We start from the raw sequence: 16,001 nt of genomic DNA, 5'->3' as shown, positions 1-16,001 counted from the left end.
TATTTGTCCACGAGGTACCATGTACATTTTGAATGAGAGCACACAATGCATGATAAAAGCACCAGCTCTGAAACTTTAACTTAAATAACGTTGATTTTTATGTTACCATCCTTTTTATTTTGTTCAGTTCAAACAAACTTTCTAAAATGACTTTAAGTCCTTCATACCTCGCTCGACTCTAACTGCAGTTTTTAACCCCAATATGTCCAACTTACTTGATATTTGGTTATTCATTCCACTTCAATTTGCGCTTGCATTTCATTTGAAAAACCTGCCTACAAATTTATATTTTTTGATAGAGAATCAACATCGGAAATGAAAATAACATCAAATAATGTTTCTTCTCCTTAAACAAGACCAAGGACTATAACAATTGGGGTGCTTCATTTTATTCTATGCAAATGAGGATACGAAAATGGCAGTTGTTCCAAATCTACCTTACACAGAGTGGGCTGACATTCAAATTTTAGATGTCTCTTGGACAAACATTAAAATTGGGTATCGCTATTAAATGTGTCATAAAAACAAAACAGTAAATATGCTAATTCCTTGATTTTTTCACACATGATCTCTAATGGATATGGTCGCATGTCATGAATTGGTCATCTTTTGTGTAACATACTGTAAAATGAGGAAAATATCACCAATTGTGATTCACTTCAACACAACTTTTAATAAATACATTTTAGACCATTATAAGTATATATTTCTGGAAAGCTTATATTACAAGGATGCCAAATCAACAAAATATAACATCATAATACAGGGTGGGTAAGAAATATACAGGGTGGAACATCAACAAAATTAGCATCTTTCTTGTCACAGTGAACCCCATATTTTTCTTTTCTGAACGCTATCTAGCTCAAAATAAATATGGATTCAGAAAGACATTTCATGGGCCCATCAAACAAATTATGAAGAAAGAGTTTGGTATCCCTTGTGTTAAACATATTAGGGTGGTCAAAATTGTAAAATAATTTTACAATTTTTATGACATTTATCCATCAAAACTTTTTTCCTCTATTTCTGGCACTAAAACTAATAGCATAATTGAATTCCTCATCAAATTTCCTTAAAAATATGTGTACTTTTGAATAAGCAGGATGATTCGGGCCAAAGATAGGCCATTTAGAAATGTCAGAGCATTACGTGTACACTTTGTAAGTAACATATAGGAAAAACTGTCTTAATTAGCATTTAATTAGGCAATTAATTAGTTACATCTTTTGTTACAGTTGATCTACTATGAGGTAGATCTACAATCCAGGATGATATATGTGCAATTTGTGGTCCATGCTAGTTGTACTTTTTAAGATACAAAGGTTTGAAGTTTGCCATATTTTCACAATTTTGTGTACAACCCTATGGGGCTCCCCCGCCCCCAGCTCCCCCGCCCCGGCTCCCCATTGACACATCTTACATATTGAAGTATAAATCTCAAAGTAGTTGTCCAATTGACTTGGGGTTTTTTGTATTTGATAAAGAACATAATTATCTACAAAATGACACCAAACTTTCCACAATAGGTACTATACTTTTAGAATAAACCAAACTGGAAGTGTGAAGAAAGCATTTTCATGTTACGGCTCCCCCATTTTTGGGTGACCTATTTGTGACATGCGACCATATGTAATGTATACAGTGTTTTAAAACCTAAAAGATTCAATTCGGTTTTTAAATAAAAATGGATTCTTTTCTCTATTGCACTTGTTTTTACTCACCCTGTATAGTCATGTTGTTGAAGATATTTCTTAGTTTGATTTGTTTGTAGGATTTCTACAAAATCAAGAACTTGAAGCAAGTGTCATGTACCAGACAAGAGTTCCTTTTCAATTTTCAGTGCCATTGGTGAACTGGTCATTGGTTGTGGGTGATCAACTGATCATAATATACCACATTCAGTGCAGTTAATCACTGGTTCATGAAAAAAAACATCGCTAAGAACTTGGCAGTATACGAGCCAATATTCGCGGATATGACTACCACGCTACAGCATGGCAAGATTCCTTTATTTATTCTATGAAGATAGATGTAGAGACAAGCCCGATCCAGTGATTCCAGTCCCACCCCAGCAAGATATACTAATGGAGGAATATGTAGGACAGCGGATAGGACTAGAATGAGATAGGTGCATGCTTCAGGAGAGAATGGCATGTAAATACTCCAACCCTTGGTCCTACAACAGTGAGTACCCATCCATCCTACATGTTTTTATTTATCATATTATGTTTGTTTTCTTTTTGAACAGTTGAAACAGATGCAACAGGGACCAGGGCATACATGTTTGGGGGGAAACTACCAACAGGAAAACCAAGTGCTGATTTCACTTTTGTATGAGAGTCAAGAAAGCAACTCTTATTTCAGTTCATTAAGGTATAAAAGAATAATGTAACTAAAATTTGTCAATAAAATAAAATGCAGTTGCAGCATGCAGCAATATGTCATTCTCACCTAGGTGTGGAAAAGTAACACAAAGTGACAAATTTTCAGTTTGAGATGGAGCTACTTTCTTGTCAATTGCAATCTTATCGGCTTGAATGTACCCATACATGGTACATTTAATGTCATTGCACTTAAAGAAAAATGAGACATCGTTATACTTAATAAACAAACGACACTTGATGGTTTGAGTCGCTAGGTTTTCAGACAAAGTACACATTTATTTGCTCATCATATGCACATCAGACATTACTCTTGACTAAATTATAATCATGTTGTTGTTTATGTACATTTTGTACAACTGAGAAGATTTTCAATTTGTTCAGTCATCATGCAATCACCAGTGTTACAAGTACTGTGAATTGTTAGCTATTTGAATATGCCTGGCAGATTGTACACTGTATTGTATCATTTGTAACCTGTGTAAAAATTAACCGTAGAATTTCCAACAACCAGTGCAATCCCAGTACACCAATTTTATAATAATGGTGCATTGTGTACTTTGTAAAGTTTGTAAAGAGATTAAACCAAAATTTCCTGTCTAAATTATGCTCTGACAAATCAACCAAATGTTTTCATTCCATTTTTTCATGGAGTCCCAACTGCACTGGCAGCATTAAATCAAAAGATAGTTCACAAAAGAAAGTCTGAAACTTGAATGTTGCTCATGTAGTACTAAACATGCATAACAATGCAGTAGACACAGAGTGCCAAAAATGCACACTTTGATTCAAAGCATGTCGGTTGCATAATGAAAAAATCCTCGCACAGTACACACTTCACAGTATTGAGGTCCATTCATGACATGAAAACATAGTGCAGGGACTGCTTTTAAAATCTGATATAGGAGAGTGATTTTAGCTCTCCAAAGTTGTCCATTCTCTCCTTACATTCTATTGTAAATGCTCTAAACAGTTCTCATTGAAAGCTCAAGAAGAGCTATTTTATGTTCTACTGTAAATGTCAAAAACAGTCCCTGATAGCGGAGATGAGATGAATCTATATTTTATATACATATAATTGGTTACAACAATTGCTCTGGCTAAGCAATTATGTGTGCATTGCACACATCAACATTTTAGTGTAAACATATTCAGCTACTAGCTACTACAATGAAACTATACAAATACCCAATGCAGTAATGACACCGAGCTGCAATGAATAGCAACAATGAAATCCAATGTACATTATTATCTACAAACAATATTGGTGGTCCAGCACCATACATGTAATTTGGCATGCTGTGATTTTAAAATTGTAAATGTCACCTTGCACTCAATTTTATAAATGTGCCTGTACACCACAAATCATCCGTAATGTCAGCCCGGTCAATTTTGTTGTCATGTTTAGAAAATATATATCATAAGCTTTAAAATGCTATATCATTTGATTTAAAAAGATATCCATAAGCTGGGTTATGGTTTGTTGAACTCTGCTGCTTCAACAAAATGGTACCTTTTTTTGGTCTTTTTTTTTTGTCTCTTTTTCCACATTTCTGGTCATAGATATCAAACAGTCATAACTGGCGGTCATTTCAAATCATCCCCAAGTCAACAAGGTTCAGGAATGTCCTCTCATTGTTAATTGTTGGTTATACATACTTCGACAAAATACAATCCTTTGTTACCCACCACTTGAACAGGATTTAGCCAAAGTACACAAAGACTAAATTATTGAAATATTCTATAGAAATAGATAGAAGCTTATTATCCTCTTCAGCAATAGGATTATTGATTGGTTGAGATACTCGTCGCACCAAATTGAGGTACTTGTGAATACGACCTTCACACCATTTTACGCTGTAACTCAGAATACAATTTGCTGACTTTGCGGCTCATTCAGTAGTGTACGGGCACAAATTCATTTATCAAAATAAGCCCTAGTGACATTTACAAATACATCTATCTCTTTTTCTCTATTTGTTTCTCATACATGTATCATTTGCCATACCATCATTATATATGATTTACATTATACACTTTTTATTTACATCCACATCACAGTCTCCACCGGGTTCTGTTCATCCATCACCTCGCTTTTGGTTCTTCATTTACGCTACTGAGTGGCAACAACTTATTTTTGTTTGGTGGAGCAACGATCATTTTCATTCTACTGAGTTCTTCTGGAAGACTACATTATGTTCTGATAATTATATTTTCAACATTGACTCTTCATCATGGACACTATCACCGTTATGATTTTGGTATTGAACCCCGTGTTTTTCATCATTGCTTTTATTTCGCTGACTTGGATACCCTTTATATTTTTGGTGGTATAAAGTTTGAGGGTACTGCAGTTATTCAGTTCAACACTATTTATTCATTTCATTTGGGCACCCAAAACTTCAGTTACTGTAAGTGATTCATTTTGTATGTATGGAGGCGCTTTGTTTGTCCAATATTTTGCCCAATTCTCTCATTTTCTTTGGTGATATCCACAATCAAAAACCAAACAGCAAATTGTATATTTTTGATCTGGTTTTATGTACTTTAAGTTCAAAAGAAATACATTCAAGCTTTATTGGGGAATTTGCTTTTGGGGGAACACAGAGCGGGGTGGGTATTGTTGTGGTTAGGAAGGTGGGCGGGGTGAAAAAAATTGTAAAGATATTTAGTGAAAGACATGATGAGGGAGGTGAAGAAATTATTCAAGGAGGGGAAGATGTTGAGGAAGAGGAGGTGGAAGAAGAGGAGGAAGAAGAGGAGGAGGAAGAAGAGGAAGAAGAAGAGGAACAGCTAGGTGCAGTTGGGGAGTTGGAAATGCAGATGAAGAGGACGGGCCAGTCAGGGAGCAGAGGGAAATTTTCTGTTGTAATCCATGTATTCTTCATGTTGAACCTAGGAAGCTTAAATGTAGATGATTCTTTGTATGATCTAGAGTTAAGTATAGAGTGTGATTTATGTTTGAATTTAAACATTTAGTGTGTGAAAATCACCGCAAGATCCTTTTCATAATAAGTCAAATGAGCAACTTGAGAAGGCTATCTACCACTGCAAGTCGTGCTGCAGATGATTTAGAATGGCCCCGCCATGGCTTTCAGTGGTAAATTACTCTAGCTATAAACGCCTTGAGCCCTAATGTACAATTTTATTATATGAAATTGGTTAATTTGTTTCAAACCTGATAATTTGGTATATTTGTGTAATTTTTATTCATGTGCCAACTTACCACCTAAATGGAATTAGCCACATTTGTTGTTTATCAGGTCAACAGAGCAATTTGTCATACGTTTTATTCACTCATAAGTCCCCCATAGAACTCCATGTTAAATGGCTAAAATAAAATAGCCTAGCCATTAGGGTTTCTTTTACTTAGCCTAGTTATTACAGCATAAAATGAACAAATATTATTTCACCTTTTTGAGCAAAGAATAACACAATTGTACATTGTGGCTTTAAAGAAATGATTATTTTCCATGACACATGTGGAAAAAAAATTTGAGTTTAATCACCTGGCAAAAACAGTTTTGCTGGCACAAATTAAAAAAGTGATCATAAGTTGATCATAAAAAAGTCATCATAAGTGATTTATAGATCAGTTTTTTCATCTCCAAACAAATTATTAAGTTACAAAAATAATTTGCCTCAGGGTAACAAGGCCAGATTTTATATTTAACAAGCAACTTTAAAAGGCATGTGTTTTCATTGCTCACTAGTGCATAACTATGAAATGTGCCATATATATCTCATTCAAAACTGACTTTATGAGACAACAATATGTTGAAAGATTCTTACAACTTAAATGCGTACTGGTAATGTGCTTTCTCTGTTGCTTTCTAATATTTGAGTGACTACACTGTATGTATGAGTTTTGTTCCATTTTGCCAGTTTCGACCAGACCAAGAACTGGCCCAAACAGCTATTTGCTTTACCGTTGAATCTTTGCATTTAATATTAGAACATTTTAATTAAGAGTAAGACAATGGTATGGAATTGATATTGAAAGATACATGTATAATTATAATTATAATCAGGGCTCCTGCTAATGCGCGTGTTCGTGCATCCCAATGCAAATATATAATTTTTATTGCTGAATGCTGAATGCATTTTTGTGCATGTTTTGTCAGCAACATGCATCAGGTTTCCCTGCATGCACTTGTACCAAACCTAGCAATATGTGCTTTCCAGTTTCTGAATCAACTTGTATTACAAATCTAGCAATGTGTGCTTTCCAGTTTCTGAATCAACTTGTATTACAAATCTAGCAATGTGCGCTTTCCAGTTTCTGAATCAACTTGTATTACAAATCTAGCAATGTGTGCTTTCCAGTTTCTGGATCAACTTGTATTACAAATCTAGCAATGTGTGCTTTCCAGTTTCTGGATCAACTTGTATTACAAATCTAGCAATGTGTGCTTTCCAGTTTCTGAATCAACTTGTATTACAAATCTAGCAATGTGCGCTTCCAGTTTCTGGATCAACTTGTATTACAAATCTAGCAATGTGCGCTTCCAGTTTCTGGATCAACTTGTATTACAAATCTAGCAATGTGTGCTTTCCAGCAGAGCTGCCAACATTGGAATCTTGAAAAAAGGGAGATTTCCTGTTGCAATCAGGGAGATTTGTCAAATTGTGTACATCTTAATGGACAAAACCATTTCCTTTTCAGGGAGATGACCAAGGGTTCTGAAGGTTTAAAAGTAGGGAGTCTCCTGCGAAAAGAGGGAGAGTTGGCAGCTCTGTTTCCAGTTTCTGGATCAACTTGTATTACAAATCTAGCAATGTGTGCTTTCCAGTTTCTGGATCAACTTGTATTACAAATCTAGCAATGTGTGCTTTCCAGTTTCTGGATCAACTTGTATTACAAATCTAGCAATGTGTGCTTTCCAGTTTCTGGATGACCTTAGATTACAAATTCAAAGTTTGTTCGGCTTATATAAGGCAGAAATTATTCAGCTTTTGTTACTGTGTGTGTCAATAAAGTCCCAACTCACGCTATGTAATTCACATAATCGTGCACCAGTCACGAATTAAAAGCAACGCACAACTAGTGTAAGCATTGCGCCTCAACTGCATGCGTGCCATTCTATATCAATATACTGTGTCTTATTTTTACGCCTTATATTAACCGAACAAACTTTTGGAATTTGCGCTTTTCAGTTTCTGGATGATCTTGTATTACAAATCTACAAATGCAATGCTTGAAAGTGAAATGATTCATACAGGAGAGAAATCTCATAAATGTAGTTATTGTTTCAAACCTGGGAGGGGGGGGGGGCACTTACATTATGTGATGGACACCATGCTCATGTATGGACTCTCGAAACACACCCTAAACAAGTACTACCGTACTCAGTGTGTGCAAAACATACCCTAAACAAGTATTTTGCCATTTTTTAACACTAAGAAAGTAAAAATTCATGTACAGGTTCTTGTTTAATATTAGTAGTTTGATGTTTCTTAATGGTTTACCCTACGATGTGTTCTGCATAGCCTTCTTTACCCTTTTTTATTTTGCCATTAAACTTTGGTACCCTAAGCAAGTATCATGCTAGGAAAAGTATACCCTTTCTTCTGATTTTGGGATTTTGACACCCTAAACAGGTACAGCGTGTACTTGCCCAATGCTGAAAAACTACCCTTTTACTTTTTTGTTCATGAGCATGGTGTCCACCATGAAATACAAGTGCTCCCTCCTGGTTACAAATCATTCCATCAATCAGAACATGAACAGATTCACACAGGAGAGAAACCTCAGGTTGTGAATGAAGAGCCTTGATTATAACATTTATACTATACATGTACTATAGCATGTGTGGTGGCTTTCATATTTAATTTATACAAAAATTTATTTACTGTACAATATTTACTATATTTACTGTACAATGCATGCTTACTTTTCATATAATACTTCAGCCTAAGTAGTGTATACATGTACATAGATAATAAAAAGCATAGACACAAAACCAGATAACAGTTTCAAGAGCAGTTCTTCAGGTCAGAGAGTTCATGATATTTTTTAAAAATCACAAAGTGACATGTTGTTGAAATCTTGTACAAAATGGATCATACAGGAGGGATACCTCACATATGTTAATGTCGTTATTGTAAAAAAATCAGTCAGTCAGGTGAATATCAAGACCATGAAAGGATTCATACACAGGAGAAAAACCTCATAAATGTAGATTGTCATAAAATGTCATTCCGCTAATCAGGACCATGAAAGGATTCACACATAAAAGAGAAACCTCATAAATGTAGATTGTCATAAAATGTCATTCCGCCAATCAGGACCATGAAAGGATTCACACACAAAAGAGAAACCTCATAAATGTAGATTGTCATAAAATATCATTCCGCCAATCAGGACCATGAAAGGATTCACACACAAAAAGAGAAACCTCATAAATGTCGATTGTCATAAAATATCATTCCACCAGTCAGGACCATGAAAGGATTCACACACAAAGAGAAACTTCATAAATGTAGATTGTCATAAAATATCATTCCACCAATCAGGACCATGAAAGGATTCACACACAGGAGAGAAACCTCATAAATGTAGATTGTCATAAAATGTCATTCCACCAATCAGGACCATGAAAGGATTCACACACAAAAGAGAAACCTCAAAAATGTAGATTGTCATAAAATATCATTCCACCAATCAGGACCATGAAAGGATCTACACACAAAAGAGAAACTTCATAAATGTAGATTGTCATAAAATATCATTCCACCAATCAGGACCATGAAAGGATCTCACACACAGGAGAGAAACCTCATAAATGTAGATTGTCATAAAATGTCATTCCGACAATCAGGACCATGAAAGGATTCACACACAAAAGAGAAACCTCATAAATGTAGATTGTCATAAAATATCATTCCGCCAATCAGGACCATGAAAGGATTCACACACAGGAGAGAAACCCTCATAAATGTAGATTGTCATAAAATGTCATTCCGTCAATCAGGACCATGAAAGGATTCACACACAAAAGAGAAACCTCAAAATGTGGATTGTCATAAAATATCATTCCGCCAATCAGGACCATGAAAGGATTCACACACAAAAGAGAAACCTCATAAATGTAGGTACATGATTGTATGTGTTGTCATAAAATATGATTCTGTCAATCAGGACCATGTAATGATTCACATAGGAGAGAAACCTCAAAAATATAGGTACATGATTGTATGTGTTGTCATGAAATATGATTCTGTCAATCAGGACCATGTAATGATTCACACAGGAGACAAACCTCAAAAATATACATGTAGGTACATGATTGTAGGTGTTGTTATGAAATATGATTCTGTCAATCAGGACCATGTAATGATTCACATAGGAGAGAAACCTCAAAAATATACATGTAGGTACATGATTGTATGTGTTGTTATGAAATATGATTCTGTCAATCAGGACCATGTAATGATTCACACAAGAGACAAACCTCAAAAATATAGGTACATGATTGTATGTGTTGTCATGAAATATTATTGTGTCTATGCACGAGCATGAAACTATTCACACAGGAGAGAAACCTTGTTGGTACTATCCAAGAAACCATTCTGCTAACTACTCCCAAACCAAGTTCTTTGAAAAATACAGCACTAAATTTCAATATCTTTTATGCAAAATGAAATATTGTGCAATCTTAAGGGTTGGGGTATGAACGCTTGGACAGTATTTATTTTGGGACATTAGAGCACATCAGACATATCGAATTGCATTCTGAATACGAAGAATGTCATTCTGATATCAAATAATTTGGATTTTTTTGAAATTCGCAATTAATACACATTTTATGGCAAATCATTAAAAATTGATATTTTTGATATTTAATAGTACTTGAAGTAAACTTTATAAATCTGATGATTTATATTAAAAGTGTATGTAGGTGGTTTGAAAAGCCGACGATAAATTGAAAATTTTGACCTATAGTATTGAAGAAATGGATTTTTTCCCCAAAACACAAAAAAAAATTAGGTCTTTTGGGAAAAAATCCATATCTTCAATATGAAAGGTCAAAATTTTCAATTGACCGTCGGCTTTTCCTCCCTGCTACATACACTTTAAGAATATATCATTAGATTTATATAATTTACTTCGAGGACTGTTATATATCAAACATTTGAAAATATCAATTTTTATATAATTTGTCATAAAATTTGAATTATATTGTGATTTTCAAAAAATGAAAATTATTTGATATCAGAAAGACATGCTTCGTATTCAGAATGCAATTCGATATGTCCGAGGTGCTCTCATGTCCCACAAAAAATACTGTCGAAACGCATAATAAACGCTCATTTTAGATCCCTTAATCTTTTAATAAACACTAACTAGCAATAAAAGCACAATTTTAATATTTGATCACTTTCTTGAAATAAGGCCTAAAAATAATTTGATTGGTGTAACCCGACTGGCCCGATACCAGACTTTTTCTCTTTTCTTCTTTTTTTGCAAAAACAAAAAGAAAAGAAAATTATTAAACAATTTATAAACAAGAAAAAAAAAGTTCCATGGCCTTTAAAAATAAAAAAATAAATAAATGTTGTTTGATTTAACGTGCGCTTCAGCTAGGCATGGCCTAATTATCAGCACACTTCAACAATTATTCCGCTGCCATTAGGATATATCAGAATCATTTCCGCTTCACCAAGTCCGCAACTGATGCGCAGGTACTCTCAGCGACTTAGATTGTGATTACCCCAACAGCTCCCCATTTTACACCTGGGTGGAGTGAAGCAATTGGGAATTAAGCTATCTTGCTCAAAGACGCAACACACTGGCCGTAGTGGGGCTCGAACCCAAGAACCTTCCGATCATGAAGCTCGCGCCCTAACCATCGCAACAGCTTAAAAAGCGTGTGTCAAAAAAAAAAAAAAAAAAAAAATATATAATCCCTAATAATTTCTTTTAATGTTACGCTAAACAAACATTTTTTTATTCTTAATGCCAAACCATGCATTTTTGTATGTTTTCTTACATTAGTCATATTTGACACTAGGCATTTGGCAAGATTTTCATCTAATTTTAACTTCTTAGAATAACTTTAATGAATGGTTATAAAAGAAAATAAAATGTTTAAAATCCACAAATAGATATTACACTTTGTTCTACTTTTAAAATTTACAATCCACAAATCGATTACACTTTGTATGAGTCTTTAGGTTTGATTGTCACAGCATGTGAAAACAGCCTAAAATTCATGTTTTTGGCCAGTGGCCCATGTCAAAATTTGGCCAAATAGTGCAATTTTACTTTTATTGCGAGTTAGTGCTAACTACAGGATTAAGATTGAGGTACGATTCATTGGACAAAGCAGAATATGATTCCAGATCATCAGTAATAATGCACCATTCCATCAAGATCACCGCAAAGCTGTTTATAGATATCAGAATCAGCTCACTCCCTCCATATGGATACTCATCTTAAAGGATGTCTCCGGCAATCACAACATCATGCCTTATATTAGGCATGTCCACTCAAAATTGAAGTACTTTTAAATTTATTCAGAACTTATTGGCTGGAAATTGGTGAAAGAAACATTTTGGCGTTTAAATAATCCTAATCGGACATTTCATTCCAGTTTTATTATAGGGCTGCTAGAACTTGTTAAAAAGTGCAATTTTAAGGTATTGTTTTTAATGTATTTGTTAAATAGCATCTTCTGGACATTACATTTGCTTATAACAACATGAAATAAGATCATCATGAAAATTTAAGCGATTTTGTTGACATACAACAAAAAATATAAGACCTCAAAACCCATGGTTTGTTTGGTGGAACCTCAAGCATGATCTTTAGATGGCTGCCATGGAAAATATCTCCATAGAGGAGATGAACAATAAGTGCATTATTTCAAATGAATAGCGGTAGTCTTAAACATTGTTCAATCTTTTAAGGTCAGCACATTTTATCTTCAAAAATGATTATATTTCATCATCGCATAAGTTAGGTAACATTAATTACTACAAATTGTGAGAATTTTGCTCCAACTCAAAGGTTATCTTTACTACATTGAGCAATACACTGCATGGAAGCCATGATGGATATAGCATATGAAATGGACATAGTAGTCAGAAGTGCATAATTGGAGATGGGTTTTGGTAGGCTTATTCTTTAATTTCTTAACATCCTGCACATTTTGTCTTCAAAAATAGTTACATTTTATGAGTATGTAAGTTAGCTTGTCTGAATCAATCCAAATTCAGAGATAATTGTGTTTCAACACCTGATACACAGGTTCTCATCTCATGAATTTTTTCTTTAAAAAAGTTGATCCCTTGATAAACGAAGGTCCTCTCTATTTAATGACCAATCAGGAAAGAGTTTGGTTAATGTTTTCTGGTGGACTAAGGAATTTCTTGAAACACTCCGCTTTAGGGCTATAAATTGGACCACAAGTACTGTTGCCATTTATCAGGGCTTGGACTTAGTGCAAGGGGGGTGTTTGCATAGACAATACATGGGCGAGTGCACACACACACCCAGTAGGGAACCATTATAGCAGGAAATGTATTGACAGTGGACATACCTACGTATATGATAGAAAATTAATTATCAACCACAAATGACATATGGTTTTATTTGAAATAAGGGGTGTTCGGAAATACTTTGGTGGGGTGGTAAAAGGAGGGAGCCAAAAAGTTTTTGACCTTAAAAGAGGGGGAACAAAAAAGTTTTAGGTGGTAGGAAAACACACAATTTTGCACGCTTCACGCGCATTGAGACCTCTATATCAATTTTAACATGGACAAGTTTTGGTTTTCAGTGCTTTTGTTTGAAAAAATGATGGCACTTAGTGTACACATATCTATTAATTAATATAACATTAAAGATGTTCAGCAACATGCAACAGCGCAAGTTCCTCTAAGAAATAATGACACTTTTATCATAGAATTTTATATCTCTACAAAGTAGGCTACAAACATGATTATGTACCAATCTGATCAAAATACAACTAAATCTAGAAAATATTGCAAATAAATTGATTTTTTGCACGTAAACTGCATGCACACTTCAGTTTACTATTTCTCATTGCTAAATTATTTTGTACACATAGGCCCATGGGTAGATACCATAGGGCCGAGTGTGCAGGCCCAGTGCCACGGTCTTCAGGGCCAAAACTGACTCCTGTGTATATTTGCGTGAACATATATATATCTCATATTTGGCCATTTTACTATTTTTTTAGCTTTTTGCATAAATTTGTTCCAATTTTAACAATATTTGAAGCTTCAATATTCAAGCTTCAATATGGGCAATTTTTTTTTGTGCGGTTCGCACATTAGTACAATCATAATAGCCACAGATCCAAATTATGCTGCTGTGCCTATGAACCTCCAAATAAATCCTCTATTTCACTTACTGTATCCCTGTAAAATCAGATAAACACCCTGATTTGGGGCCAATCTAAATTAAGTATCAAACGAAAATTTCCTTGTGCTTGTATTTCATGCACAATTGTCCCACCGGGAATGTTTTAAACATTTTCCTCCCTCAATGACATGTGACCCAGATACCACACCACTGCAAACAACACTATTGAGTATAATGTTTGTTATACGATAATGGGGGGGGGGAAGTTTTATCTGTCAAAGAGGGGGATCAAAAAGTTAAGCAGTCCATCGAGGGGGGGGGGTCCAAAAAGTTTGAGCAAAAAATTTGAGGAAGATCAGCCCCCCCCCCACCAAAGTATTAATGAACACTCCCTAAACTGATATTGACCATACAAACAAATTAATACAGGCGTCTCTCAACACGTGATATTCACAATTCCCCGGCGCCAAAATTGTCTAGTGCAATGACGCCCAGTAATACAATGAAGGCTGGCAACAATTTAGCACAAGTAACCCTGACGCCATTGCGCTAGACAATTTCGCACAGGAATTTTGAATATCGTGTGTTGAGAGCCAGGTGTTTTATGGCCAATATGAGTTTGTTTTAAATAAAACCATAAGTGATTTGTGCTTGATAATTATTTTTCTAACATATAAGGTATAATGTTGTGATTGCCGAGTCATCCTTTTTAAAACAAAATATTACACAGCAGACTGAAGCCCGCCTGCTGGTGTAAAGCCAATGGATCGGAAGTGTATCCGGCATCTCAAATTGGGATGTCTGTCTGGAATTTCGCAGTGTGAACCGCCTCGAGTCTTTGTTGGCCCGTTCATTAGAAGAACTACTAAACTTACCAACTGACTTGTCCCTGTCGAGTAATTCAGGTACATGAGCAATCATCTTATGAAAGTAGTTGCTGAAGGTTTCAGATATGTGAAATGAGTATCAATCAGCGCCCGTCAAAACCTGTGCGTTTTGTGAATATCGGCACAAAGCTCTGGACAAGTAGCAAGGGGCTGGTTAGAACAGTAGACAGCCTTCATTTCATTATAGGTCGAGATGAATGTCCGGATACTCTCCAGGCGAGAATTATCAACTCGGCCTAAAATAAAGTCAACTGTCTTTTGCTCCGTCAGCCGTCTTACGTAGTTACCATTTGGCATGAGGGGGGTGAATATTTGGAGGTTCTCCCTGATGACAGAATCAAAGTTTGTCTTGTGTGGTTTCATCAGCTTAGCTGAAAGCTTGGTGGTGAAGACCCTTGCAAATTCATATACATACAAAGTCTTGATGACCCTCGAACCTACATTAATAAGACAATGCAGTGCATCCATTGTAGGGCTCAAATGTGCCTCATCATAGGGTTTTCCATTTGACCTTTCACAACCTCGCCCAGATCTTTTGTTGACAAATTGTCTGGGTTTGTCTTACGCTTCAGGTAACGGGAGAGATGACTATCATAGCTTCTGGTAACAACTTCATCAAATGGATCCGATGTTGCAACATCCCGTGTGGCATCGCACAACGCATATAAAAATCTACTTCCAGATCCAGCCAGACCCTGTATATGGCTAACCCTCTTCTCGTCAAACATACAACCAGTAAAATTAAAAGAAAAAATCCGATGACCAAATGAAGTCTCTAATGTCATCTTTTGACGCCACAATGTCTGACATCTCTGCCAAAATGGGTTGAAGGAGGGTGCTGGAGGATGGGAAGCTGCCCTCATCACCTCTGGCAATGAGAAGTGGTCGGCAATTGAGGGATGAACCACTCCCAGCATCTTCCCATACCACAACATCTTCCCCTTCAACCTCGGCAGAGATTGCATGGACGACAAATGAACATCGAATGACTTTATCAGGAACATTGGCTTCTGTGCCCTTCTTCAGCTTCACATCGCCCATGCCATCATCTCCCCATTTGATGTCAACCATGAAAGGACCTGGTGATGTTTTGTCCAGACCTTTCATATCAAGAGCCGCAAACAGATCAACCTCTGAATCCTGAAGGGCACAAGCCAATGCCTTGTCCAGTCTCCAACGTCTACCTCGACAATGAGGTTCCATTAGGGGAGTGTCGGGTAGCCCAGACAATATATCAATACTGTCACCCCCACTAACATCAGTAGAAACTCTGTGAAGGGGGGACTAAATGAAAACACAGCAGAGCCTGGAAGAAGCCTGGCCTCAACCAGACGCATGACCCTCTCAGACCTGAATACCTGCACATTTCCAAAAGCTTGATTCACTACTTTGGCTGAAGCTCTG

General features: G+C 35.8%; 1 protein-coding gene across 1 annotated transcript; it reads right to left on the bottom strand.

Moving 5' to 3' along the window:
• Positions 1-15,338: 15,338 nt before the first annotated feature.
• On the bottom strand, positions 15,339-15,800 carry LOC140137304 (V(D)J recombination-activating protein 1-like). The gene has a single exon (XM_072158946.1). It carries the CDS (start codon positions 15,798-15,800, stop codon positions 15,339-15,341), a length of 462 nt encoding a protein of 153 aa, XP_072015047.1.
• Positions 15,801-16,001: the final 201 nt, after the last annotated feature.

This window comes from Amphiura filiformis, chromosome 17, assembly GCF_039555335.1.
Source record: "Amphiura filiformis chromosome 17, Afil_fr2py, whole genome shotgun sequence".
Lineage (NCBI taxonomy): Eukaryota > Metazoa > Echinodermata > Ophiuroidea > Amphilepidida > Amphiuridae > Amphiura > Amphiura filiformis.
The sequence above is the reverse complement of the archived record's forward strand: the minus strand, read 5'-3'. Positions and strand labels throughout refer to the sequence as shown.